Source organism: Rousettus aegyptiacus, unplaced genomic scaffold (assembly GCF_014176215.1).
Source record: "Rousettus aegyptiacus isolate mRouAeg1 unplaced genomic scaffold, mRouAeg1.p scaffold_m13_p_16, whole genome shotgun sequence".
Classification (NCBI taxonomy): domain Eukaryota; kingdom Metazoa; phylum Chordata; class Mammalia; order Chiroptera; family Pteropodidae; genus Rousettus; species Rousettus aegyptiacus.
The window spans coordinates 41,005,326-41,029,962 of record NW_023416291.1 but is presented as its reverse complement, the minus strand read 5'-3'; the positions used below and the strand labels follow the sequence as shown (position 1 = coordinate 41,029,962).

The 24,637-nt window shown below is 54.6% G+C and overlaps 3 protein-coding genes across 15 annotated transcripts in view; all 3 read right to left on the bottom strand.

The window, feature by feature from the left end:
• Nucleotides 1-1,881: 1,881 nt before the first annotated feature.
• On the bottom strand, nt 1,882-4,833 carry OCEL1 (occludin/ELL domain containing 1). 5 transcript variants are annotated; one of them, XM_016157705.2, is made up of 5 exons: nt 3,546-4,825; nt 3,240-3,430; nt 2,862-3,027; nt 2,562-2,615; nt 1,882-2,385 (listed from the first exon to the last, which is right to left on the bottom strand). In XM_016157705.2, exons 1-5 carry the CDS (start codon nt 3,807-3,809, stop codon nt 2,263-2,265), a joined length of 798 nt encoding a protein of 265 aa, XP_016013191.2. In that variant the 5' UTR covers nt 3,810-4,825; the 3' UTR covers nt 1,882-2,262. The 5 variants fall into 5 exon arrangements, with proteins under 5 accessions (XP_016013191.2, XP_016013193.2, XP_036089798.1 ...); XM_016157707.2 differs by having other exon boundaries at nt 3,240-3,382; nt 3,546-4,166; XM_036233905.1 differs by having other exon boundaries at nt 1,882-2,615; nt 3,240-3,427; nt 3,546-4,833.
• Nucleotides 4,834-6,523: 1,690 nt separating this feature from the next.
• On the bottom strand, nt 6,524-10,569 carry USE1 (unconventional SNARE in the ER 1). Its single transcript, XM_016157704.2, has 8 exons — nt 9,243-10,569; nt 8,907-8,956; nt 8,669-8,747; nt 8,420-8,572; nt 7,877-7,889; nt 7,416-7,443; nt 6,969-7,143; nt 6,524-6,728 (listed from the first exon to the last, which is right to left on the bottom strand). The coding sequence occupies exons 1-8, from the start codon at nt 9,543-9,545 to the stop codon at nt 6,546-6,548; spliced, it is 984 nt and encodes a 327-aa protein (XP_016013190.2). The 5' UTR covers nt 9,546-10,569; the 3' UTR covers nt 6,524-6,545.
• Nucleotides 10,570-10,691: 122 nt separating this feature from the next.
• The window catches only part of MYO9B (myosin IXB), a 76,137-nt gene continuing 62,191 nt past the window's right edge, over nt 10,692-24,637 (bottom strand). For 4 of the 9 annotated variants that reach the window (XM_016157691.2, XM_036233901.1, XM_036233900.1 and 1 more), the window contains 19 exons: nt 23,273-24,139; nt 22,550-22,622; nt 22,259-22,383; nt 20,561-20,694; nt 20,138-20,328; nt 18,782-18,880; nt 18,500-18,673; nt 18,346-18,387; nt 18,044-18,155; nt 16,897-16,970; nt 16,164-16,356; nt 15,913-16,041; nt 15,557-15,662; nt 15,271-15,402; nt 14,023-14,146; nt 13,507-13,554; nt 13,029-13,168; nt 12,233-12,360; nt 10,692-12,112 (listed from right to left, as the gene is read on the bottom strand). In XM_016157691.2, coding sequence (XP_016013177.2) covers nt 11,697-12,112; nt 12,233-12,360; nt 13,029-13,168; nt 13,507-13,554; nt 14,023-14,146; nt 15,271-15,402; nt 15,557-15,662; nt 15,913-16,041; nt 16,164-16,356; nt 16,897-16,970; nt 18,044-18,155; nt 18,346-18,387; nt 18,500-18,673; nt 18,782-18,880; nt 20,138-20,328; nt 20,561-20,694; nt 22,259-22,383; nt 22,550-22,622; nt 23,273-24,139 — 3,307 coding nt within the window. In that variant the 3' untranslated portion in view covers nt 10,692-11,696. Of the gene's footprint in view, nt 12,113-12,220; nt 12,361-13,028; nt 13,169-13,506; nt 13,555-14,022; nt 14,147-15,270; nt 15,403-15,556; nt 15,663-15,912; nt 16,042-16,163; nt 16,357-16,896; nt 16,971-18,043; nt 18,156-18,345; nt 18,388-18,499; nt 18,674-18,781; nt 18,881-20,137; nt 20,329-20,560; nt 20,695-22,258; nt 22,384-22,549; nt 22,623-23,272; nt 24,140-24,637 lie in introns of all 9 variants that reach the window. The other 5 variants (XM_016157699.2, XM_016157701.2, XM_016157693.2 and 2 more) reach the window with 4 other exon arrangements.

The following is a 24,637-nucleotide window of genomic DNA, read 5'->3' as shown; positions in this document are numbered from 1 at the left end:
AACACTTCATTGTTTTTGTTCGGTCAGCCTTTAGTCATACTCTCTGGACCCCAGTGTCCTCAGGAGAAACATCTGGGGCTAGTTCTGTCACATGATCTCCGCCCAGACAGAGCCCTCCATTCCCCTGGCCACAGCAATTGGTTCAGGAAGGGCATGTGGCCCAGAGCTGGCCAATGAGATTGGATGACAAGATTTGGAACTAGGAGGCTATAATCAAAGTTGAGCCAAAAGCGGAAGACCAATTTTCCAAGATGCCTTAGCAGTCCCTGGATCAAGACATACCTGAAACTCTTGGTTGAAATGTTTCAGTTCCATGATCCCACACTTCTTTTGTGTCTGAGTCAGTTTGAATCATGTGTAACTAAAAAGCTTTTGGAGACTGGCATTTGGAAGAGATAGGGACTTTTTAAGGTAGACTTTGAAATATGGACTTAAATGAGTTGACATGGGGTGATTCAGGTCACCAGAGAACTTGCCATTCTGGCCTCAAGTTTGCAGCCCAGCTCCGGTGGGGAAGGCACTTAGAGAGTTACTGCCAGGACTGTGGTTCTAGAGGATAGGTAGAAGGGGCCTGGCTGGTGGTGGGGATGACATCTCTTGGCTTCAACCGTGGTCTTGATAGGGAGAGACAAGGCTTTCACCAAAGAGCCCCTTTGAAAACAGTGAGGGAAGAACTTGGGTCTTATACTGCAAGCTGGCCTAGTGCTTAGCCCTTAAGGCAGTGTCAGTCCTCCCAAAGGTCCCCCATTAGCACCACAGCCTCCCCTATGTCCATCTTGGAAGAAGCCTGGGAAGATGGGGAATAAGGCCATTTCCTGTAGAATGAATGAGAGTCTCATGGGTATGCCCTGCTCCCAGAAGGGGACTGAGGTGGAGGTGGGATGGAGAGGCTACTGGAAACCATTAGAGGCTGGACTGGTTCCTGCCCTGAGTCAGCATCTTCTGAGGATGTCCTGTGGGTAAGTGAATATATGTCCAAAGTTGAACTGGGCAGCAATACCCCATTTCTCAGACTCACAGGACATCTGAGAACCGAGCGAGACCATTGTGTTTTGCTTCCAGTCCCCAGGCCAGAGACTTGGATGTTTCTTTGGACTTGACTGCTAAACTTGCCCTCCTATAAAACCCTACCCATATGGCCCCTCCTACAAGTCATCTTGAGCCTCCCTGGTTGATTTGCCATCTAGCCCTCTGTTATTGCTCTGTCACACTGGGCTCAGGGCTGTCTTCCTTGAGCACAGGTTCCATGAGACCCAGTCTGAGGACTGAAGTCTCTCTGTGACCCAGTGGCTGTCACTGCTTTCCTTGCCTGCAGTCTGTCTTTCTGACTGTCTCTGAATGTGGCTCCCATGGAAGACCAAGACTCAAAGAAGGCAGTCATCATACAGCCCCATAGGGAGCCTTGCCCTACTGGTGTCTCAACCTACCCTGCCCAGGGAGGGCCTGGCATGTGGTGGACACCAGGGCATTCTTCCCTAGGACTAGGCTTGTAAATTGTGCTTGCATAGTGCCTGGCATCAATCACCACTCAGCCTGCAGTGCCCAGAAGTGGAGAATCACAGGGTGCCATTTATCTGGTCACAGCAAGGCCTCTCGTAGTATCCTGGGCTGAGACTGCCCCCTTCAGGCTGTCCCCAGCATCACACCCCATGAATTCTCCAGGACCCTACCCCAGCAAGATTCTAGGATTCTCTGCCTCCATTACTGGACCTGTAGAAATTCCTAGCTTCTGGGGCCTCCCCATCCCAAGGCTGGCTAAGGAGGTGATGCTGGATGTTGGCCTCTCAGCTTCCCATTAGGAGGGCCACTTGAAGCTCTCGGAGGAGAGGGAGGCCCCTGGACGTTCAAGGGTTCATACCACATTCAAAGATCCTGGACAAGTCCATATCAAAACCTTCATTTTTTTCCCTCTGGAAAATGGAAGAACAATTCTTTTTGTAACAGTCAAGTGTTAAGCAGCTATAAGTAGAATGTATTTAAAACATATTCCACTGGGATGGGAAAGCAGGACCTACTTCCAGGGGATGGGCTGAGATCTGGGGTCCCCATGGGGTCAGGGCTAGGGGTCCTGGAAGAGGTCCTGGGAAGGCTTCTTGGAGGAAGAATCATCAGAGCTGAGCCTCAAAGGCTGAGGCATTTGCAAATGGGAATCTACCCCAGGCAGGGGAAACAGCAAAAGCTGAGGCTGGGAAGTAGAAAGAGAAGCAGGGGCAAGGTGGGACCCTCACCCCAATGTCTCCCTTTGCTTGTCTCCTAGGACACTCAGAAGTACACAGAACCCTCACTGTCTTCTTGGTCATCAAATTTCTGGATCTGTGCCTTGAGGTGCCTTAGTTTGCTCTTCAGGTAGCGGCAGCGAGCCTGCTTATCCAAGAAGCTGGGGTCCTGGGCAGGGCGAGAGCCGGGGAAGTCCTTGTGGCAGTATGGCCTATGGCCCTTGAGCTGCTCCACCCTTTGCTCTTCCTCTCTGAGCCTCCGTTTTCTTTCTTTGAAACTGGGCACTTATGTGAATGTTGGGAGTATAAAGACCAGGCTGTGGGCCTCAGGAGACCGTGACTCACCATTCGCTTCTTCTCAAATTCCCTCCAGACACGGGTAGCAACTTGAGCCTCCTTCTGCAAAAGGAGGAGGAAGACTCAGGGAGTGCTGGACCCAGGGAGGGATGCAAAAACTGAGGCTCAGAGAAACAAAGTGGCCAATCTAGGGAGGACTTCAAGGGTTGATGTTTGCCCATGTGCTGTGGTGCCTGCCCAACCTGGAGGAAGAAGAGGTCTGAGATCTGGACCCAAGAGGTGTGCTGAAGGCCAAAGTCTAGCCACCTGGAAGGATTCTGGGGTAGGGGTTTCCACCTGGTTGCTGACCTGGCTTCGGGGTGGAGGCAGTGAGGTCAGCAGGGCCTCCAGCTGCTGGAGCTTTGCCTGTGCAGAGCCAACCTCCTGCTGGAGCTCCAAGAACTCTGCATACTGGTCCTGGAACACTGCAGCATAGCGGCTCCGTTCCCTCTCACTGCTCACTGCTGGGTACTTACTACGTGGTTGAAAATGGGGCAGTGTGTGAGCGTAAAACAAACCGGTGCCTTTCCCCAAAGCAGTGTAATTTGTTTTTCTTTGCTCATGCTGGGCTCCCTGCTCAAAATGTCCTTTTTCTCTAATTGGTCCACTCTTATTCACTTGTCAAAGCCCAGCCTCAGTGCCCCTTCCCTGTTCCCAGGCATCAGCAGCCACATGGGAGACACTCACAGCTCGTAGTCGGGCACTGGGTGGGGCGTAAGCATATGCCCCCCAGGGATGGACACGACAGGCTTCTTGGCGCCCAGAAGGGGCCGGGAGGGCAGCTCATCCTCAAATACAATCTTCCTGGGCCTTGCCGCATGGGCTCCTGTCTGGGGTTGGCACAGAGGGTAGGTTTCCAGGCCTCGAGGCACCAGCTGCTGCAGACGCCGCAGTTACAGTTTGCAGTTAAAGGTATCAGAAAACCGGGATCCTTTAAACTAGGGGAATAAATCCTTTGCTCGGCTTGGGGACCCTCCTCCCATTCAGACTCACCGGGGGCCCCGGGCCAGGAGGGCGGGTCTGCTGATGCCCCCGGCAGCCACGTGTCTGGGGGGGCTCCCGGATAGGCATCGACCTCCGGGAGGCGCCGCTCGGGCGTCCTGGAGCCGGCGGGCGGGCCCTGCAGGGGGTGTTGTGGCCCGCGCGTGGCGGGGGTGGTCGGCGGGCAGCCTGTGGACAAGAGAGAAGAACGCGCCTGGAGGCGAACCTGGCGGAGGACAACTCACCAGCCGCCGGCGGCGCGTTTCCCAGCCCCATTGTATTTGCATAGGCACACGCGATTGGTCCTCAGAGCAAGGCTGCGTAACCCGGAAAAGCGCTATGCAAACGACCCATGACGCCACCGAGTATCTCGAGCCAGGCTCGCGTTAACCTTTGCGATCCCGCAGCCTCCCTCGCTAAGGCGCACGGAGCCCACGGACACCGTCCTCGAGAAGTGCCCCAAGACCCCCGCCCCGGCTACGCGCCTCACGAAACGCTCCCTCCGGGCGTCACCTGTCCCAGCGTCCGGAGGCTCTGTGCCTGGATCCACTCTCAGGGCCGCCTGAGTCCGGATTGTGTATTAACTGCAGGTTGGACCCAACTGGCGGGGTCGCTCTGCAAAACGGGGGCGGGGCTGACGGGAGAGGCGGGCCTGGTGGTATAAGGCGGGGCTGACGGTGAGGGGCGGGGCCTAGCGACGAGCAAAGTACACGCACTCCTGAAGCGCAGGTTCGAGTCAAACAGAGACCCGGTCCTGCTGTGTTTGGGGTCGGTGATTTACCCTCTCTGACCCTCACTTATTTGTCTGAAAAACTGGTGGTTTTGGCAAACTTGCACTTATCTATTTACAAGGCAATTGTATTTTAAAAATACTTTTCTAAGTACTAGAGACATGTTTAGAAACTCCAAACAATAAATTTCTCACCTGCCCTGTCCCAGAAGCTGCACTTAATTGTGTCTGCTGGAAAGATCCTAATTTAATGACAAATATAGTTTCCTCACTGCAGATAATACTGTAAAAATATACACCTGCAAATCTCTTTGGCTACTTGTGGATTATCTGTGGGATAAAGCCTTAGAAGTGGAATTGACCTCGCAAAGGGACCTGTGGAAAGATACTGTCAATTCTTCAGTGAGGTTATGTTGATGATCTGACCAGCAGTGAAAGAAACGCTGGTTTTCCTAAAATCTTTGCAACCTTATGTTATCATGGTTTTATGCAAGTGTATTTTGAAAGTTTTAAATCTTGCCTAATCTAGTGAGTGAAAACATTTAGAAACCACTTGTATTTATTTTTCTGTTTATTTCCTGCAAATCATTTTTTTTTTTTTTTTAATTTTTAGGCAAGGCAACCCTTGGTTTAACTCACAGATGTTTTACTCCTACAGCACGTGGTCTTCCTAGGTGGTCTCCCAGGCAAGTACTAACCAGGCCCGACCCTGCTTATTAGCTTCAGAGATCAGAAGGTGTCAGGCTTGTTCAGGGTAGCATGGTTGTAGACTGCAAATCTTTTTTTATTGCTGATTTTCAGCGGCTCTTCCTATATGGAGGAAGTTAGTTTAAGCAGGAAGTGTATCTTTTTGTTGCTGTTGTAAATAGGATCTTCCAATATATTTTGCAGGTTTTTTTTTTTTTTTGCATATAGGAAAATAAATCTCATTAAGCCCCTTGCTAGCTTATTGAATTATTAAAATGGCTTTTTAGTTTGTCTTTCATATAGACAGTTGTATCATCTACAAATAATTTTGCCTCTTTTCTCATTTTTCAAACTCATTTCTTGTCCAGTTGCACTGACACCTCCAGACAATGTTAAATAAATTACTGGGGGAGGTAGGAGGACCATGGGCATCCCCTCCACATCCTTACTTTGATGGCAAAACTTCCAGTATTTGCCCATTAAACTCAATGCTGCCTTTGGCTTGAGATTTTTCAGTTAAATGAGAGAATTCATTTCTACCTTATTTTTTATTGAGACGTTGAGTAACAGATCTTTGTACTGTTCTGAAATAGTACAGAGTACCATTTCACCGTGTCTCCTCTATGGTTTTGTTTCCTGATGCATTAATGTGGCTATTGACAGGGTTCCTAACATTGACTTATTCCTGGGTCTCAGGCTTGAGCCTTTTTTAATGATCTATTTTAAAAAAGCTGCCACTAGAGCTTTTAAAAATCTCTATCTGGTGTTTTTGCACCCGTGGTAACAGGGCTCCACATGGACACCTCCATGCGTGTCCCATGGAGGTGTAAGAAAGCCTGCTCACACTCCCAAGGGTCTGGGAGGACAGACATACCCCTGTGCACCTGTCACCTGTTCACCCTCCCTAAGCTCCCTTTGTCACCGCCCTCACAAGTTTTGTCCCCAAAGTCTGAGTGGGGGTGGACAAAGGCCAGGAGCCACTCTTACCCTGGACTTCCACTCATGATTCCTTCCAGGGTCCCAATTCCAGTGCTCAGTTCTCGTCTGTAGAGATCAGACTATGGCCTGGGCAGGGCAGGGCAGGGCAGGGCAGGGCAGGGCAGGGCAGGGCAGGACATACACCGACCCTCCTGTATTTGCTGAATGACTGTGTGAAGCATCTGCAATGTCCTGAGAGCTTAGGCTGTGCTGAGTGCTGCCCCTGAACTATCACCTTCAATCGCAAGGAAAGCCCAGCACTGATGCCCCCTCCTCCAGGCTGATCTTCAGGCATGGCCCCACTCCTCCCCTACCCTCTAAGCTTCACCCTAACTCCACAGGGCTGAAGGTACTGTTCTGCTCTGACTCTACCAGACTAGGGGCCTCTAGGGATTCCACCGTGTCCAGTGTAGGGTAGATGCCAGGTGGAAATGGGGAGAGGATTACTGAGTTACCACCTCTGCCTGAAGGCTGATCTTTTTCTTCCCCTGCTCATGTACTCTCTGAAGCTCTTGGGGGCCTCCAATGGTCCCCATCTTGTTGCTCACTCCAATGGGTACCTCTGGACAGGAATGGAGGGCAGATAGAGGACAGATAGGGTACACCAGGCCAGGTATTTATTTGAGTTTGGGCATGATACGGATGAAGAGAATCATGCTGATGAAAATGAAGCAGACGATGATAAGCATAGCCCAGAGCAGCCAGTTGACTGACTTCTGTGTGTGCTGCTCTAGCCGCTCTGATTCTGTCTTTAGCTTCTCCAGGTTCTGGTCAGCCATCTTGAGTGAGTGCGACAGGGTCTGTGGGTGAGGTGGGGGAGATTATCAATAGGATGGGTGGAGTGTGGCTTCTCCCTAATGCCTTGATGCAAGTCAGCATCTCTTGGCCCTTGCTGGCCCTTTCCTCTGCTGGGAATATTTTTTTTGCCTTCTACCAAACTCCTATTTATCCAGCCAAGACCCAACCACAATGCCCCTCTGCCAGGAAACCTTCTCTGCTGCCCCGGGGCAGAAGCTGAAGAGTACCCATAGTTCTCATACCTGATTGTCCTTCTTGATGACGCTCTGGGCGGCCAGTGTGTTGGTCTTGAGGCTCCGAGCCAGGCCTAACATTTCTTCCGCCAGCTTCTCCTGGAGGTTCTGGTGTTGTTGCAGGACGAGGTCCAGCTCTGCTGCTGACTGCTTCTCATCTCCTAGCCTGGGCCCTGCCACCCCACTGACCCCACACATGGGTGGATGGGCGGACATGACATGGGGTGGAGAGGGGAAGAGACAAACATGTTCCCAGGGAATCCAGAGGTTATGGCTGCAGCTACTGCCCTACTTGAGGCTCAGTTTCCTCTCCTTCTTTGCTTTGGCTTCTGAGATGAGCATTCCCAGAAGTGGTAAATGATGGGTGGTTTAGACTTTCAGGATGGTGCCTCAGTGGCCCAAGGTTTGTCCAGCCCCCCTGACCCCCAGTGCTGCCCAAGGGCTGAAGACACTCACGTTCTCTTCCTCACATCCAGCTTTGACTCTAGAAGCGGAACAGGCCAAACACAAAGAAGAGGATTGGTTTTCTGTGTTCCAGCTTCCTGACCACTACCTGGTGTACCCTATCTGTTTTCTACAAGTCCCCATAAGGCCCTTTCCCATCTTGTCTGCTGTCCAGTGGGCTCCTGATCATGCCTCAAAGCTCTAGCTCAAATGCTGTCTCATCTGGGATGTTTTCCTCACCCCTATCTGGGCTTCCCCAGGCCCCAGGTCCCTCTCTGTTTCTTCTGGGGACCGCCTCCTCCCTTTCCAGCCCCTCCCACAGGCATGATGTGGTGATGCCCCAAGGACATTCTCCCTGGGCTGCAGAGGACACTGTGGGAACCAGATAAGCACAAAGGATGGGGGACAGCAAGGACACATGTCTTGTCCCAGGGAGCTGGGACTTGAGTCCTGTTTTGCTCAGGGTGACTCACCTCCAGCAGAATCCTGTGGGGAAAAAGGGACAGGCAGGAAGTTACCCATCTTGTTATGCCCCCAAACCTATCCTTTCTGCTCTCAGAACCTCTGCACCCTTAGTCAGGGACCTGGGCAAGTCCTGTGACCTCTGGTCCTCAACTTCCTCATCTATAAACTGGTAATGACAACAGCTCACATTTTGACAGGTTTAGTTGATTCATGTAGAGTGCTCAGAAAGGCATCTGTCAAACTGTTTTACAGATAAAAACATCTTTGACTCCTTGCAGCAAGCCAGGAGTCAAAACTTGTACTGGGCCAACTCTGTGGCTTAGCCAGGCACATACCACTTCTGCCTTATACCAAAACAAACTCCTATTCCTCTAGCAAGCCCTGCCTAAAGTGCCCCTCTGTTGGGAAGCCTTATTTTATGGACTAGGGCAGAGAATGTTGAGTTCCCTAGGGTCCTTGCACCTGCCAGTGTTAGTTGTTCTGACCAGTCCCAGGCACTGAACTCTTGTCCCTGATTGGAGGGTTCCCAAAGTTCAGGGAGGGAGCTCTACCGTGCCTAGCAGCTCACTCCGCATCTCGTTGGTGTACCGTGCCCGTGACTGCAGATGTACCGTCTTGGTGGCGGGTACCCGCTCTCTGGCTGTGGTTGGCACACGGCCAGGGGCCAGGAACTGGTTAGCTAGTGCCTTCTCTGAGGAGGAGGTCTGCAGAAGAGGGAGGAAGGGATCACTAAGGGGGTGGGTCCTGGGGACCCAGGAGAGTGTGATGAGGGCCGAGGAAGCAGAGGTGCCCCTTCTCACCAGCTTCTCAGCCTGCAGCATCCCCTTCAGAAAGTCTACCTTCCGGGAATATTCATTGATCACCTCGGAGGCTGGTTTGCTGGATGGCGAGAAGAGGAAAAAGAAAACCTGCTTGCTGTCTCCAGTTCAGGGAAGGGTTTAAGCAGAGACAGGAAACCAGGGGTTCCTCAACAGATGCTGGCCCCCTGGCCTCCACTTCCACCCCAGATGTGAAGCCCCTCTGGTCGCCTGCACTTACCTCGCCTGAGCTTTCAAAGCTTGCAGCATGTCCTCAAGAGCTCCCACGTACTGGGGAGGGAAGGTGGGTGTCAGCTGGGTCTCTACATTCCTTCCCGTCCAGCTCAAAGAGGGCCGAGCCAACGAGGGGCGGGACTAGGGTGGGGCGGGGCTGGGAAACCGGAGGGACCAGGTGAACCCCAGGTACCAAGAAGTAGCGGATGGACGTGGAGGAACCGACAGGAAGGGGCACAGCCAGGGGGGTTGGTGTGGCCGAAGAATCAAGCCCTGTGGCCACTACCCCTGGGAACTATCATATGAGAGTCAGGCTCTACGCTGCAGCGCGGACTCCCCTCACCTTCTCCAGACGCCACTCGTCCGGGTCCCGCTTCTCCGCGGCCATCGCCTCACAGCGGCACAGCAGCCGTACCAGGTTCAGCTCTAGCCTTGACGCGGCCATCACCACGCTGCAGTACCCCGCCCCTTCCGCCGGCGCCATCTTAAGGGAGGGCGGAAGTGTCTTCATTTGACCTTTTCCGGGTGGGCGTGTCCTGCTCGTTCGGTGTCCCGTCTTTGTTTGGGGCGGAGGTAATGTCTTGTTCCAAGAAGATACCATCCCTTCCATACTTAGGGCCAAGTCTCCTGCTTTCCTTGCGAGCATCTAAACCCTTTAGGAAGGGTTGAGACGACCAGGTCCTTCGGTATCATGCCCAGGTGCAACGCGTCCTCTGTTCATTCCTTTCCGCCTGCTCAAAATTCCTCAACCACGCTTTTTGTCTAGGTTCTTCCCACATTGAGCTCTCTGGCATCCAGGCAGCCTTCCCCGATTTCGTCCGGGAGTAGAGGCCCTGGTGCTTAGGGGCCATCCAAACTTCTGGGTCCTATCCCAGACTTTGATTCCATCCCCTGCTGTTTCTAGGCATTTCCTCCCTTGGAAAATGGGCAGTGGGGCAGTGTCTGCTTCAAGGGGTACACAGGTTAGCCCTGGGAGCGAGAAGTGGGGCTGGGTCACCCCTAAGGCTCAGACCCCATGGAAAGAACTCAGTCCCAGCGCACCGAGGTCCCCATGGAGCCGAGGCCCATCCTGGGAGCCCCTTCCCTGAAACAGGGTGAAGATGGAGGCTTCTCAGGGACAACCCTGCCATGCAACCCTTTTATCTTACCAGCCCTCAGGTCACCTGTGTCTCAGTCACACAATTGGGCCTGGTGTCCTCTCTGGATACAGTGGATGGAAACAAACCCAGGATGGGTAAAGGTAGACCTGGCAGGTTCTGAAACCCAGCTGTGCCCCATCCCAGCGGTGTGACCTTGGACAAGTCCCCCAACTCCCCAACTCTCTTGCATGTGTAGTCTGGAGTCTGGTTCTTCACTGTCTCCCACCTGCTAGCCAGTTCCCACTGGCTGCCCACCCTTACGGGACCTACCTTCCAGCCAGTTCCCACAACAGCCTATATGTTTGCAGCTTGGGAGCCTGTCTGTGGGGAGGTTGCTCCTGGTTCTGTGGGACCCATTGAGAACTACCACACCCCTTAGGGCAAATGGCTTCGGCTGGGAAGGCCGGGTGCCGAAACAGGACAACAGGAGGCCACTCCAAGGACAGCAGGCCCTTTTCACTGAATGCAACTCCAGGAACTCCCTGCTTCCCCTGGTTTCTTGATCAATATGCATGAACTTCTAGCAGACCCACCTTCCTCACTGAGGAGTACGTGAAATTCCAACAGTAACATTTGCTGGAGGATCAAGGCAGGTCTTCCTACCTGCTGGCCCATGCTCCTCCAACCCCAAGGAGGACTGAGCAGGAATCATATGCAAACAACTGACACTTTTTATTTCACATGGTGTGTGGGGTGCATCTCTTTCCATACCCAGGATCATCTGTCCAGGTGTCCAGGGAGTGTGTGGAGCCCGAGAGAGGGGATCCCCACTCTGGAGAGGCTCAGGCTGTCACTATTGGCCTATAGGGACATGCAAACCAGGCCTTGCTCTCCCAGTCTGTGAGCGGTCCTGAGTCAAAGGCTCCTATTCTGCCACACAGCAGGCAGTGCTGAAGGCAGCCTCCTCCAGCCTCCGTCATTCAGGAAACGGTGGACAGAGGAGTGATGGTCACATTTGAATCTCCCTGGACATGAGGTCTCTGGTGTCCCAGGTGGAGGCCACCCCTCCTACCTCATGTCTTGCCTTCAGCCAACAGCTTGGATCCCCATGGAAGGCTCTACTGCTCCTTTGAATGCACGTGGGCCAGCTGGTCACTGGCCGGGTCATAGGACAAATCCCAGACAGACTGGGGGCAGTCAGATGACCCCAAGTGTCCAAATCCCTGGTGCAGGGTCTTGGTCCATGGACGCCCCCCGAGCTGTCCTCAGTGTGGGCCTGAACCTCTGCGGTGGGGTGGCTGTATGGGCTTAGCTCTGAAGCCTTGTTTCCATGTTATAAGGATGAGGCAGGGCATTAATATAAAATTGTTTGTACATACACATATAAAAAAACAATTTGGTCTTCTGTTAAGGCTGTTACAGTATAAAGTTATGTAAACCAGGCACAAAGTAAGTTACTGTAAAACCATACAAAAGGGGGGTGGTGGGAGAGGCCAGGCTGCTTGCCAAGATTTGAGCTCTGGGCAGCACATCTGTGTGACCTCGGGGCTCAGCCCTGCTGGCCTCTCCCTGCCTGGATTCTGCACTTGGAACCGGTGCCCACCTCATCTCGCTCTTGGAGCTTTTCATTCTGGATCCTTCTCAGAGAGCCGAATGCTGGCTATGGAGCTCCAGCATGGAATTGTCCTCGGATGTGCTAACTCTGGCACTATGGGCCCTCAGCCATTATCCTGGCTTGAGGTGGGGGGCAGGCAGTAGGTTGGGGGGTCCGAATACCTCCGCTTGGCCCCAGGTGGCCGGTTGTCTTCGTCCAGGGGCTCCTGAGTGCCCTGAGCAGGCAGGTGCGCACTCGGTGTGATATACACAGAATGTACCTGGTCTGGGCGGCGGGCAGGTGGTTCCCGGCGCCTCACTGGGACGGCAGCCTCCTGGGCACCTGGTGCCCGGCCAGGGAGGTAGGAGGGTAGGCCAGGTGGGAGCTTGATGTTGGTCGTGGGCATGATGGGGGTCCGCCGAGGGGTCTTCACTCTGACCGTCACAAAGGATGACGGCCTTCGTCTTGGAGAGGCAGCCACCTCAGGGAGGGGGTTTGGGGTGGGCACGCTCGGCCTGGGGAGAGCAGGCGTGGGGGGCCCTTTTGGGAGACAGATGGTAGGGTTACTGCAGCTTCAGGGCCAGCAGATGGACCCTCACCCCAGGGCCTGCCAGGGGGAGATACGGGAAGGAAAAAAGCAGACGCTACCTTAATACTGACCTTCCGAGGTCCCCCGCCCAGCCCGCTCTTCTAATAGGCTCTCAGTGCTGGCTGATGTCTCCGAGTCCTGGTTCTCCTCATCGGAGCCCCGAGGGTCCAGCTCCGGCAGCCGGTAGGTGATGTCCTCCCTGGGGGTGACAGGGTCACATGTCCAAGGCTGTTGAGCCATGATGAAAGACCACCCCAAAGTGCCAGGATGGTAGGGGACAGAGCAGGTCATCTTGGTCCTGGATAGGACTCTCTGCCCCCAGAACCTTCTACTCTCAAAGCACACCTGGCCCAAAATGCCTGTGACACTGTGAATCTCGTGGGAAGATGGAGTCAGGCTACTGAGGGAAGCCAGGCATTGGCCCCAACACTGAGCAAGTGAGGAGCTTCTGCCTTGGGACCTCGGCATGCATTGTTCCCTCTGCCTGGAGTGCCCTACTCTGTGAAATTAGGTGGCCAGGTGCCTTGGGTCACACCCATTTTCCTGGCGTAATATTTTAATGGCACCCTCTTTCACGCATCTCAACTAGACAACAAATTGATGGTCACCCTAGCTAAGGCCATCTTCAGGACAAAATTTGGACATCACTCATTGCCCCTTCTTTCCCTGTAGGCCACCACAGTTCCCTGTAGTCAAGCACGGGGTTTAAACAGAGCCCTGGGCAGGAGCACTCCATGAGGTGGGTACTGGCTTGAGCCTGGCCCGTCAGCCTCCTAATGGCCAGGTCCCCTATGCATAGTGGAGGGGCCAGTGGATGGGGGATGGATGCTGTGGATGAGATTGGGAATGGGCTGGAGGAACACTTGCTTTTCCTCCTTGATGGACTGGATCCGCTCAATGAGGATCTCCTTCTCGCGGTCTTCGTCGTCACCGGCTGCCTCCTCCTCTGGCAGCACCCCCAGCTCCTCTGGGCCACTGCTGCTTCCCCGGGCTGTGGGGCTTTTATTCTGCAACAGAGAAGTGACAGGTCTGGCCAGCCCCTCCAGGCAGGTGGGGTCAGTGCTTGTGGGTAGGGAGAAGGTGGCGTGCACAGCTCTAGGGGAGATTAGTTCTGCTGTGGGCAGCGGGCTTAGTGAGGGTGATCCAGGGACCACGTGGGGACCGAGTGGCTGGTTAGTTGTCCTCAGCACAGGTGGTCATCAGGCCAACAGGCCTCCCCCAGCATGCACTTCCAGAAGTTTAGGACGTGCTGGGCCTATTCTACAAGGACCCCAGGGGCTGAGGGGAACCCCAGCATGCACTGCACCAAAGACATGCAGGGTGGGCCCACCAACCGTGTACATACCAGGACCCCCTCATAGGGGGATGAAAACCCCAGTTTGAGAGGCCATGGCTGGGGGGAGAGATGAACAGAGGGTAACCACATGGAGCCATGACCAACACACAGGTTGTATCATGGGTACCAAACCACATCTGATCATGGGGACTAGGACAGTGTCCTCCAATGGGAGCCCAGGACCCACCCTCTTATCCCCCACACTCTGAAGTCACTTTTGTGGGAGTCAGTCTCCTAAGGGCAGGGCTGAAGTCAGCAAGGGCCAGGGCTGGAAGATGATCAGAACTACCACCAAGTGGGTGACAGGTCCCTGAGAGGGGCAGCTGGTGTGAGGCAGAGAAGGTGGTAGTCACTTGGCTAAGGTGAGGAATTGGTCCTTGGCCAGGCTGCATATAGCCAGGGATGTGCAGAGTAAGGGATGTGAGACCCCGCCCTGTGGCCTGAGCCCCTCCCACAAGGCCGCATCCATCCACCCTACTCTGACCACCGCTCCTGCCAAGGCCCTCACCCAAAACATGTACTTACAGTGTTTTGTCGCAGGAGAGAGAGTCTGCGGAAGGCAATGCTCTCTGCGGCCTCCAGCTGGCTGATCTCCTCCATCTTCACCTTGTACTTCCTCATCTGTTCCTTGATCAGCATCTCCACACAGCTGTGGAGAAGGCCCACAGAGAGGGCCAGTTAATGCCCTCAGGAATGGTCGGCCTGGGGGCCCACTGTCCAGGGAGGTGCTGGCTGGAGACTGGGGAATGGTGGCCAAGGTAAAGACCCAACCAGAGAGACCAGGCACAGCCGTGGCTCCCAACTTGGCCCCAGCTCATTTGCTGTGTGACCTTGGATGACTCGCTCTATCTCTCTGAGCCTGTGTCCCTATCTCAACGAGCCTTGTTTGTAGGAAAATGTACCTACAGCCAGCTGGAGTGAACTGACCCCTCAGTCACCCTGCAGGGTGGGGATTATCCCATCTCATAGGAAGTATGAAGCCCAGGGAAGCTGGGTGACTTATCCCAAGGGCTGCAGCCCCAAGAGCTCCAGCATGTGCACTCTGACTAGCAGGTTATCTGCTTAGTGATCAGGGCCAGCCTGAGTGGTCAGCACTGGGTGGGAAGTTGGCCTGGAGCAGTCAGTACTGGGTGGGGGACTCAGCCTGGAGTGGGCCGTACTGGGAGGACTCAGCTCAGAGTGGTATCAGGGGGACTCAGTCTGGAGTGGTTGGTATGGAAAGACAGCCTGGAAGGAGAAGCAATCGCAACTCAAATTTTCCATCACCACAAGCACATTAAAAAAAAAAAAAAAAAAAAAAAAAAAAGGAGAAAAGACTGCTGGAAGAGGCCAGAAGCAAACCCGTCAGGTCACACCAGGCTCCTCTCCTAGCTGCCTGTCACTGTTCATTAATCGTGATGAGCATGGCCTGGGGACTATAATGTCAGGCCTTCTTGGTGTGTTTGCCTCGTGAAACCACTTACAGTGACAGGTTCTTGTTTTCACAAGTCGCCTAAACAACGTCGTCTTAGTGAACTAATGTCTGATGACTTTCTAAGTTCTGAGGAACTTTTGGAAAACTTTTACAGAAAGAAAGAAGAAACCCGGAAACTAGTGCTTTGGTTTGCTGCTGGTTCTCACTGCTGACGTGTTGGCATCATATCTGCCCTCTGCTCTGTGATGAGGTGTGAGGACTTTCCCTCTTTTCTGGTTCTTCAGCCTCAAAAGAGCTCAAGGAGTCCCTGGCAGGGCTGCCCTGAGCACGTGTGGGGGCGGGGCAGTCCTGGCACTCACGTGGTGATCTTGAGGACGTCCTTCATGCTGGTCAGCGGGTCTGAGTTGTCAGGACAGCGTAGGAGACAGGGTGCAAAGATGATGGCCAGTGCACTGGGTGACATGCGGTTCACGTCCTCAAGCAGAGCCACCCTGTATGGTGAGTGGCAGTTAGGGAGTGTTCTTTCCCAGATCCCCCAATGAGGACCCATGTCCTGGTGCAGAACCAGCAGAGAACACCCGCCTGGGAGCGGGTGGCCAGGATCCTGGCAGGGACCCCCCAAAGAGAGTGGCAGTGGGCACTTGCTTGACTAAGTGGAAGATGAGCCGCTCCAAGGAGTTGTGATTGGCTTCTGGCAGGTGCTCCAGGACGGCGTATATGGCAGCCAGCTGTTCCTGCTTCTCTGGTAGCTCTAGAAAGGCCCAGGTATCAGCTCCCCGTGGGCCCCACAGAGATTCGCCCTAGGGGAGCCTCCTGCCATGTGGGGCCTGGGCTGGGCATGTGGCAAGAATGCAGGACCACAGTGGGGTCCCAGCCTCACCCTAGGCCTCAATTTCTCAGCTCTGACTGGGTGGTCCCACCTCCCAGGCTAGCTAGTGTGCTTGTGGCTCTGACCCTAACCATGACCACCTGCCTGTCCTTGCTGCCATCACAGGACTCACCAACGGCACGGAGAAAGTCGCCATACTGGGCGAAGGTCATGAGGGGCTCGGGAAGCTCCCGCAGCCACTGCTTGAGCACCCCGGTGATGGCATGGATGGGGAAGTTCTCCAGCTTGACAGCCGCTGGGTCTGCGGGGAAAGTGTGCGGGGCAGGTGAGCGCAGGCAGGAGGGCTGTGCCTGGAGCCCCTCATGGTGCCCACCTGCCCTCGATTCCTACTTGTTTGCAGGCCCCACCTGCCCTAGCACCTACCTGTCTGCAGTGCCTGCCGGAGCTCCCTCGTGCGGTTAGCGGCACCCGACTTGCGGTACAGGCCCTCGGTGTATAGGCCATGCATCTCCACATGTTCCAGAAGTTTCTCTAGCACGATAGGCACTGAGGCCTTGTCACTGGTCAGGCTGTCCACGCACACACCAAAGTGGCCTGGTTCAGCACCTGGCTCGCTCTGCAACGTCAGGGGTTGGGGTAAGGCCTGGGTTGGCTGTCCTTCCTGGTTGCCCCTTGGGCCTCCTCTGTGGGCACTGTCCCTCTGTCCTTCATCCCCCCTTGCAGGTTGCTGGGTATGCTGGGCTGCAGAGGTCAGCTCAATAGCCACTGGGCAGGGGCTCGCTACGAGGAGCACCCACCACCCCTCAGAATAATCAGGCCTGGCTCCTGCTGCTGCCCCAGCACTTGGGACCCAACTTCCCTTCTGGGCAGTGCGGGGACTCTCTCCACCTGGAGGAGGGAGAAGCTGAGCCAGGGTCTGATATGCACACACAAGCTCAGTCCCTGCCTCGGGGGGCCTCGAGGGCCTTGGGCAGAACCAAGTGTGCTTGGCTTTGGGACTAGCCCCTCTTACCAGCTCCCTGCTCCCGCCTGATGCCTCCCCTTGGCCTTGCACTTAGCACACTCTCTCCTGCACACCTCTCAGGACTACTTTCTCTAGGTACCTGGTCTTGAACCTAGTGTTGTTCTGGAAAGTTCCTGGCCTCGGTGGGCTCACCTTACTTCTGCACGTGTAGGAGCAGTAGGTCTGAATCTTGTGCACGCACTTCTTGTGGCAGGTCATCTTGCACACTAGGAGGACATGGTAGGGGAGGGTGGTCATAGGCGGAGCATCAGGGGCCCCAGGCTCCCATGACTGCCTGTCCCGATGGCTGGGGGCCCACTGACCAGATTCTAAACTCTCATCACACAAATCTCTGCCCTGATCCCCAGGTGAGGGAGCCATGGAGGCAGGTGTTCATAGCTGGTCACTGTTAGTGGCCTCAGAGCCAGCCTGGCCAGTGAGATAAATGCAGGGGTTTAGGGGACCTATGCCTTAGTCCTGCCAGGAAGCAGCCCTAGGGATTCAGCCTATGATGGCGGTATAAATGATGTTGCTTTTGCTTCTCCCAACCACACCAAGCCCCAGACTAAGGGATGGCATGTATGGAGAGAAGAAATCAGCTATGATAAAAAGGAGGTAGTGTCTGGTGTGTCCTTATCTTGGCACAGTGACAACTGCTGGGGTATTTATGACAGAAGTGGGATGGAGGGGTGCTCCTCACACAGGACCGAAGGGGAGAGGAGGAGACCCTGGGTTGGAAAAAAAGCCAGGCCTGGCTGGTCCTGGCAAGAAAACAAGTGCTAGGGGCTTGCTGGACCTGACCAGGCCTCCACGGGCCAACTGGTCTCCAGTCTCGGCTTGACTACCTTTGGCTGTCTGACTGAGGGCCAGCTGGGCTATCCTGGGCCATATCTGTCTCTCTGGGTCTCCTGGTGGGGACTGACTAGATTCCCCTGGCACATGGGTGAGGGGCCAGTGGCTCAGGTAGTGGAAGCGACATGTACAAAGGCTGGCAGTAGGACACAGGGCGACCTGCCCAGGTAAGGGTTTGAGTGGGTGAGATGTAGCTGGGGCAGTGTTCTGGAAAGATCCACCCTGTGGCTGGGGTGAAGGCCCTGGTGCACAGCAAGGGGTTGGGGATACGGTGGCAGGGTTAGGAGGCACTGAGAGGGGTCAGGGGGTACAGCAGGTAATATGGAGATTTTGTGAGGTGTCAGGGGTTGTAGTGGGTGATGAGGGGTTTGGTGGAGGGTTGGGGGCATGATGGGGGGTTTGGGAGTTGGGAGACAGGGGGCGTGCAGTGGGGTGCTGGGGTACTCACCACTGCAGAGCAGGGCCTTGTCCATGAGCCAGATGTAGGAGAGGCACTGCTCACATGACTGCGGGATGCTCACCTGGTAGCTGGCAAACACGTGCCCGTTGTGCTGCTGGACCTGGGGGTCGTGTAGGAGGGCACTGAGCGGCGAGGGAAGACCCCCACAGGGCTGCCTAGTGTGGATGTTGCCTGTGGCATCTCAGGGCCTGGGGCCACTCATTCACGAAGGGTTCCTTAGGTCTAGGCAGGAAAACACACTCGCCTGCACACACACACATACATGCTTGCATGTGCACACTCATACTCACAGCGCGTTCCTGCTTTCGCTTCTTCTTCTGAGCTTTGCTCTGCTGTGAGGGAACACAAAGGCAGGTCTGTGTGGGTCCCTGGGGTACCCCCACCCCCAGCCACCCCTCTGTGCCATGCTGGTCCCTTTCCCCTACCCGGAGTGGCACCACCCACCTTGGGCAACTCAAAGTCATTCTTGGTGTGCCCACGGGTGAACTCGTCTAGCAGTGACTGGAAGAGGTTGAGGACCAGGTTGGGGTCCTTCTCGCCGCGCTCGGCCGCCAGGTTGCTCACGACAATCTGGTAGTTCTCCATCAGGTCCTTGTAGCCAACATGGATCTTCCCATTCTGTGGGGACAGAAGGTGTGATCACATTGCACAAATAGGGCGGGGGGAATCCTGGGCGGAGGGGTTGGGGATTGCCAGGGCACCCCTGGGGCTGAGGTCTACACGTACAGGAACAGAGTACATGGTCTTGAGGTTGCTCCTGAACTTCTCGGTGGCCTCAATGAACAAGCTCTCGATGGGTGTCTTTTGGGAACGAAGGTCGTTTATCTGGCAAGAGGGAAGGAGAAAACCACTGACCCTGTGTTGCCTCAGGCAGGACATCTGAGTGGACACCACTTTGCCCTGTCCCAAGTCCTTCTCCTGCTCCCCTGGGCTTGTCAGATAAAATCTGGGCCCTCTGGCCAATCCTGGTCTCCCCTGTCCCTTCAGTCTAGGTTCAAACTATTGACATTTAGGGTTGGATCACTCACTGTAGGGTTTGAAGTGGCACCCCCGGCCTCCATCCGCCAGATGCCAGTAGCACCATCACTCGTGATGACCAAAAACATCTGCAGATGTTGCCAAGCATCTGCATTCGACCCCTGGCCATGCCACAGGACCAGGGTGAATGGCTTGGTCATTTCACAACACGTCCACCTTTGCAGGATCCCTTGCTGCCCCTCTGGGAAGCTCCCAAATCCTGCTGTGGAACTGTCTGCAGCTGGGGCGGTGAACGCCATGAGCACAGGCTGTGGCTTATTCACCTCCGCTGTACACAGTAAGTGCTCAGTCAGTATTGGCCACAAGATCCGATGCATTTTTAATAGCTTATTCTAAATAAAGTAAGTACATGGCCACGGCTGAGCCACGGCGATGCTGCTGGACCTAGAGGCAGCCTGGTGGGATGGAGGTGTGTTCAGCGCCCTGCCTGGAAGGTTATTCTGGATCTCGGTGTTTCTGTTTCTTCGAGTGTGTGAAAAAGTGGGGCAACCATCTCCACGGGTCGCTGCGAGACAACAGAAGTGTCTTCTAATCGCAGATTGAAAGTATTGGGGGAAAAAACCTCCAGAAAGTTCCAAAAAGCAAAACTTGAATTTGCTGCACACCAAGCACTAATGTTGAGTCCACATGAGCGACATGTTGGCACACCCTGCTGCAGCCTGTGTGCAGACGTGAGGAGCTTGAGCATCCTCAGATTCTGAGCATCCGTGTGGGGGGCCTGGAATCAATCCCCTTTGGATACGGAGGAACAACTCCATCTGCGCCGACTGAGAGGAATGTGGGTTACAAATGGTCTCACGCGAGCCCAGGCCGGGTTTTACAGAAAACGAGTTGATGTCAAACTCAGGAACAAGTGTCAGGTTTTAGAATTTTCTGTGTGTTGGAACTGTACACCTGGACTTTCTGTTCCCGGTCTGCTAAGGGCTGTGATGTGGAGGTTCAGAAGACTGCTGGGTGGTGATGGCCCTCCTGGGGAGGCCCAGGTCTGAAGACTCGCAACCCCCGCCCCACCCAGTGTATCCCCCCTTCCCCCTGCAGGCCCACCTTGTTGAGTAGGAACTCATCCAGGTACTTGAGCTCATTGGCGTTGGTGATCTTGCGGAACACTGACTCTCGCCATTTCTCTGACACTGTGATTCTGCCAATTTTGAGGTTTCGGTTTTTCTTCCCTTTGCCTCCCAGCTCCTTGGTGTGTTTCTCGCCCGCAGTGTGGCGGTGCTGGTGGCTGGAGGGGGCTGTAAGGGAGAAGGAGTGGCTGGCGAGGGCGGGATGCTGGTCAGCCTCTCGAGGCTCGGTCACAAACAGAGAACCAGGACCCTGTACGGCTATGCACTGGGGCCAGAAAGTGCCCCCAGGGGTGGGGACTGGGCCTGAAGCCATGTACCCGAGGCCCCACCTGGGGATGGGGCACATCCTCAGGGACCCCAGTAGCTCTGCTGTCCGTCCCTGAGGCTGCGGGCGACCAACCTTCTAGATTCTTCTTCATGGCGGTGGCTTCCAGCACGACGTGCCCAGGGATCGCATTCTCCGTCTCCTCCACACCCTCTAGACTACCCTTTTTATCCTTGTTCTTATGCAGGAAAAGTCTTATAAATGTGGGCCTGAAGGAGAAAATAAGGGGTTTAGTTTAAGCCTCATGAAATGAAAACAGATGTGAGGCCAAAGAAAGGGTCATCTTACCATAAAGAGAGAAATAACACTTTTCTTTCTTATCAATGGAACGGGATGCTACTAAAAATAAGGTCAGGTGAAAAAGCAAGATGCTGAGTTGACACCATTTCCATATAAAAAGTATATAAAACCACCCTGTCTCCTTCATGTGTTTTTATGGCACAAGATTAGGAAAAAAAATCACAAAGAATAACACTGAATCATGCACTGTGGTGGGGTGAATGGTGGCCTCCAAAAAGCTATGTGCTAAACCTCATGAGCATGATCTTATTTGGGAAAAGGGTCTTTACAGATGTGACCAAAAACTATAGACTATGTATGTCTCCCCAAATTTATATGCTGAAGCCTAACTCCCAACGTATGATATTTGGTAGTGGGGCCTTTGGGAGGTGATTAGACTGTGAGGGTGGAGCCCTCATGAACGGGATTAGTGCCCTTTACACTCTTATAGAGAGGGCACCCTAGCCCCTTCTGCTATGTGAGGACAAAAGAGTAGATGCTGTATTAGAACCAGGAAGTGGGTTCTCACTGGACACCACATCTACTTGGCACCCTCGATCTCAGACTTCCAGCCTCCAGAACAGCAAGAACTAAATGCCTGTTGCCCACTGTTTAAACTGCTCAGTCTGTGGTATTATCTATAGTGGCCGAATGGACTATGACACTAAGTGAAAGATCTCAAGAAGAGATCATCCTGAATTACCCAGATGGGTCCTAAATCCAGTGACAAGTATCCTTATAAAAAACAGAAAAAGAGAAGATACAGGAGAGAAGAAGTTCATGTGACGACGAAGGCAAAGACTGAATGATGCATCTATAAGCCAAGGACTCCTGGAGGCCCCAGAACCTGGAAGAGGCAGGAAGGATGCTCCCCTTGAGTCTCCGGAGGAAGCGTGGTCCTGTGACACCTGGATTTTGGACTTCTGGCCTCCAGGATTATGAGAGAATATGCCTCTGTTGTTTGGAGCAACCCTGTTTGTAGTTCTTGCTTTGGGGGTGGGGTTTCCCCACAGTGGGGGGCTCTCTGTCTCCCACCACAGCCCATTCTTCACCTTCTTTGGCCTTTCTGGATCAAAGCTCCCTTGTCCCGTGGCCAATCTCTCTGCTCTGGAATGGACCAATCTGTAGCACTTGGGGGAGCTTTCTGGGAATAGAGCCTAGATTTTCTGAGGACCCAGAAAGGGTTCCTGGAGGTAGGGACGGGAGATCTGGTTCTGAGTCCATAAAAAGCCAAATGGAACTTGTCTGTCTGGACCCAGAGGAGGTGACCCAGATTGGCTCTAAGCTTCAGTGTAATCATTTTACCCTCATGTGGCCAGGACCCAGGCTCCACGTGAGCCTCTTGTCATGAAACTGCTACTGAGCAAATGTCTATCCGACTCAGCTTTGTAAATGCCGTTGGTTTAGGAGACGAGACCACTCGGAGACTGAAGACCTTGGCAGGGGCTCTGAGTATCCTCTGGTGGCCCAAGCCCACCCAAACCCCAAACTCACTTAGAGTCAGCCTGGGAACCTGGGGACAGCCCTGCATCTGTGCCAGTGGACGCATCGCTTGACTTCTTCTTCTGGATGACTGGCTTCTTCATGCTGGGCTCGCCATCCACGCCGTCTGAAGGAGGCTGCGAGAGAATGGGGCTGGGTAAGCAAAGGCAGGTGGCTTCACAGGAGGAAAGCAAAGGGTCCCTGTGTCACTGTGCGCTCTATCCACTGACTCCCCTTCTCTCTTAAGCTGCCCTTTGGGCAGAAGCAAGCATGGACCCTGAAGGGAGACAGCTGCAGCTTTACCTGAGACTTGGCCTGAGCAGGGGCTGGGAGGAGCCTGGAGACGTCGCTGGTGGATGATGAAATGCGCCTCTCCCTGCGAGATCACAGAAATGTGGCTTTGATCGATAAGAAAGAATTCAGAGATGTTTTGGTTGTCACATCAGAGGGTAATTCTACCAGCATCTGGTGAGTGGAGACTGGGGCTGCTACTCTGTACGCTGTGTGCACAGAACGGCTCTACCCCGAGAGTGAGCCGACCTCAGTCGCCTGCCCTCGCAGGAGCCAGAGTCCTCCTCCACGCTGTCCTTCGGCCAAGCGGGCCTCTGGGTCAATGGGCCGGTACTCAGTCACCCTCATTCACTGATGAGGAAACCGAGACCCAGGCAGGGTGGGGAGTGGGGCTTTCAACTGGCCTCCTTCCACCAGGCCAGAGACTTTCTGAGTGAACGCAGCTCGTTTTAGTGGGGGCCCCTAGGGTTTAGCGTTCCAGCCAGACCTCAGCAGGGCGATACCAGGCAGGTGGCTTGTCCTTGCCAGATCCCTCTCTCCCTCCGCAGGGCCCCACAGAGCTGCTCATGTGTTTTGGGACACCTGCACCCCAGAGTTCATGGGATGGCCCCACCCAGAGAATAAGTCAGCTGAAGAAGCTGTCATGTGAGGGTGGTCCTGTGGCCAGGCCTTTGACTATATGTCCCCTGCCCTGCCCACCCACTGTGCTCAGACAAAGGAGGGTGTAAGGCTTACTCTGTGGGTGTGAGAGTGGCCCCCATGGCCCGGTGCCGCTCGCTAAGGTCCAGGGACTGGCTCAGCATGGTGCTGGGGCTGGCAGCTGTCCGGTTCTTACCCCGCCATAGCTCTACAGCACTGGCCAGCCTCTCGGAGGCTGGGTCTCGGTACCGCTGAATTTGGGTGGAGCCTCCGGGGCTCTCAGGCCTGTCCTGTTTTCTTGGGCCACCACTTGGCTTGCTCTTGTCCTGAGGGGTCTCAGGGGTGAGGCTGGGGGCCAGTGTGCCAACCTTGCTGTCCAAGGCCAGGGTGGTGGGCCTTTCCACTCGGCTCTGGGGTGCCTGAGGGGTTTCTACGGGGACCTGGCATGCCAGTGTGGCTTGTGGTGGCCCCTTGGGCTGCTTTTCAGGAGCAGAGTTCTCCGTTTCTGTCCCTGTGTCTGAGGGGGCTTCATCTTCTTTGCTCTCCTTTCTGTCTTCGGGGAGGCCCTCCTCTTGATCCAGGGAGATTCTTCCAGAAGGTTCTCTGAGGGCATTCTCATCCTTACATGACTGCATGTGTTTGTTCTGGAGTTCCACGTGTTCCAGCCCCCTCTGCCTCCGAGACTCGCGCTTCTCCCGGCTGCTGGACACTTTCTCATGACTTTCGGTGGCATTTTTCTGGGGTGGGAGAAACTTCTCAGGGGTGGGGCTCTCCTCCTTGGGGTGGGAGCTCTCTGCTGGGGGCTCATGGCTCAGACACACGTTGGGCTCTAGTGCTGAATGCTTGCTGTCTTCTGATGGTTCTGGACCCAGCCCACTCGAGGCAGTTTCTTCCCTCGTGGCTTGCTGGGCTTCCCTCGCCTTCTCTTCCACCTTCTGCTTCTCTGCAACCATCTGGTGGAAGCTGGTGTAAAGGGAGTAGAGGGGGTGGGTTCAGAAACAAATGTCCCTATGGATCTCAGAATCCACCCGGGGTGTTGGAGGCCGTTGAGCCATGCTCTGGTGGGATCCTCATGCTGCTCGTGGGCTGGGGTGGGGGAGTGCAGGTGCCATCTCTGGCCCTCAGAGATACTTCTGGGAAGGTGGGACCTCCTCAGCCAGGGAAGGGGAATACAGAGGGGTGGCCCATTCTCATGACCACCTCTGCCCTGGGTCTGCTTGGCTAGTTCAGGGGTACATTCATTGTTCTGTTGTGGGAGAAATCTGTTAAGGGACTCCTCAATTCCTTTGGGATCCCTGACCTGGGAGATGCCTAAGCTCCATGTGAGTGTGGTGGAAGGAGAGCCCCCTGGGGGCCGGCCCAGAGTGGTCTGAACCCACTCCTTCTAAATCCCGGTACTCTACTGACTGGCCTGGGGTAGGCGGGTGTAGGGGTCCCTGGTGGGGACCAAGTGTGGCTGAT

What these genes read in the sequence shown, in the direction of transcription:
- OCEL1 (XM_036233904.1), bottom strand. Translation starts at nt 3,809, where the DNA reads ATGGGGCTGGGAAACGCGCCGCCGGCGGCTGGTGAGTTGTCCTCCGCC. An exon ending in CTCCTGGCCCGGGGCCCCCG is followed by an intron (nt 3,431 to 3,545) that starts GTGAGTCTGAAT and finishes CGGCGTCTGCAG; the next exon opens with CAGCTGGTGCCTCGAGGCCT. An exon ending in CCAGTGCCCGACTACGAGCT is followed by an intron (nt 3,028 to 3,239) that starts GTGAGTGTCTCC and finishes TCAACCACGTAG; the next exon opens with TAAGTACCCAGCAGTGAGCA.
- USE1 (XM_016157704.2), bottom strand. Translation starts at nt 9,545, where the DNA reads ATGCTCGCAAGGAAAGCAGGAGACTTGGCCCTAAGTATGGAAGGGATG. An exon ending in TGCTGCAGGCTGAGAAGCTG is followed by an intron (nt 8,573 to 8,668) that starts GTGAGAAGGGGC and finishes CCTCTTCTGCAG; the next exon opens with ACCTCCTCCTCAGAGAAGGC. An exon ending in TCATCAAGAAGGACAATCAG is followed by an intron (nt 6,729 to 6,968) that starts GTATGAGAACTA and finishes CCTCACCCACAG; the next exon opens with ACCCTGTCGCACTCACTCAA.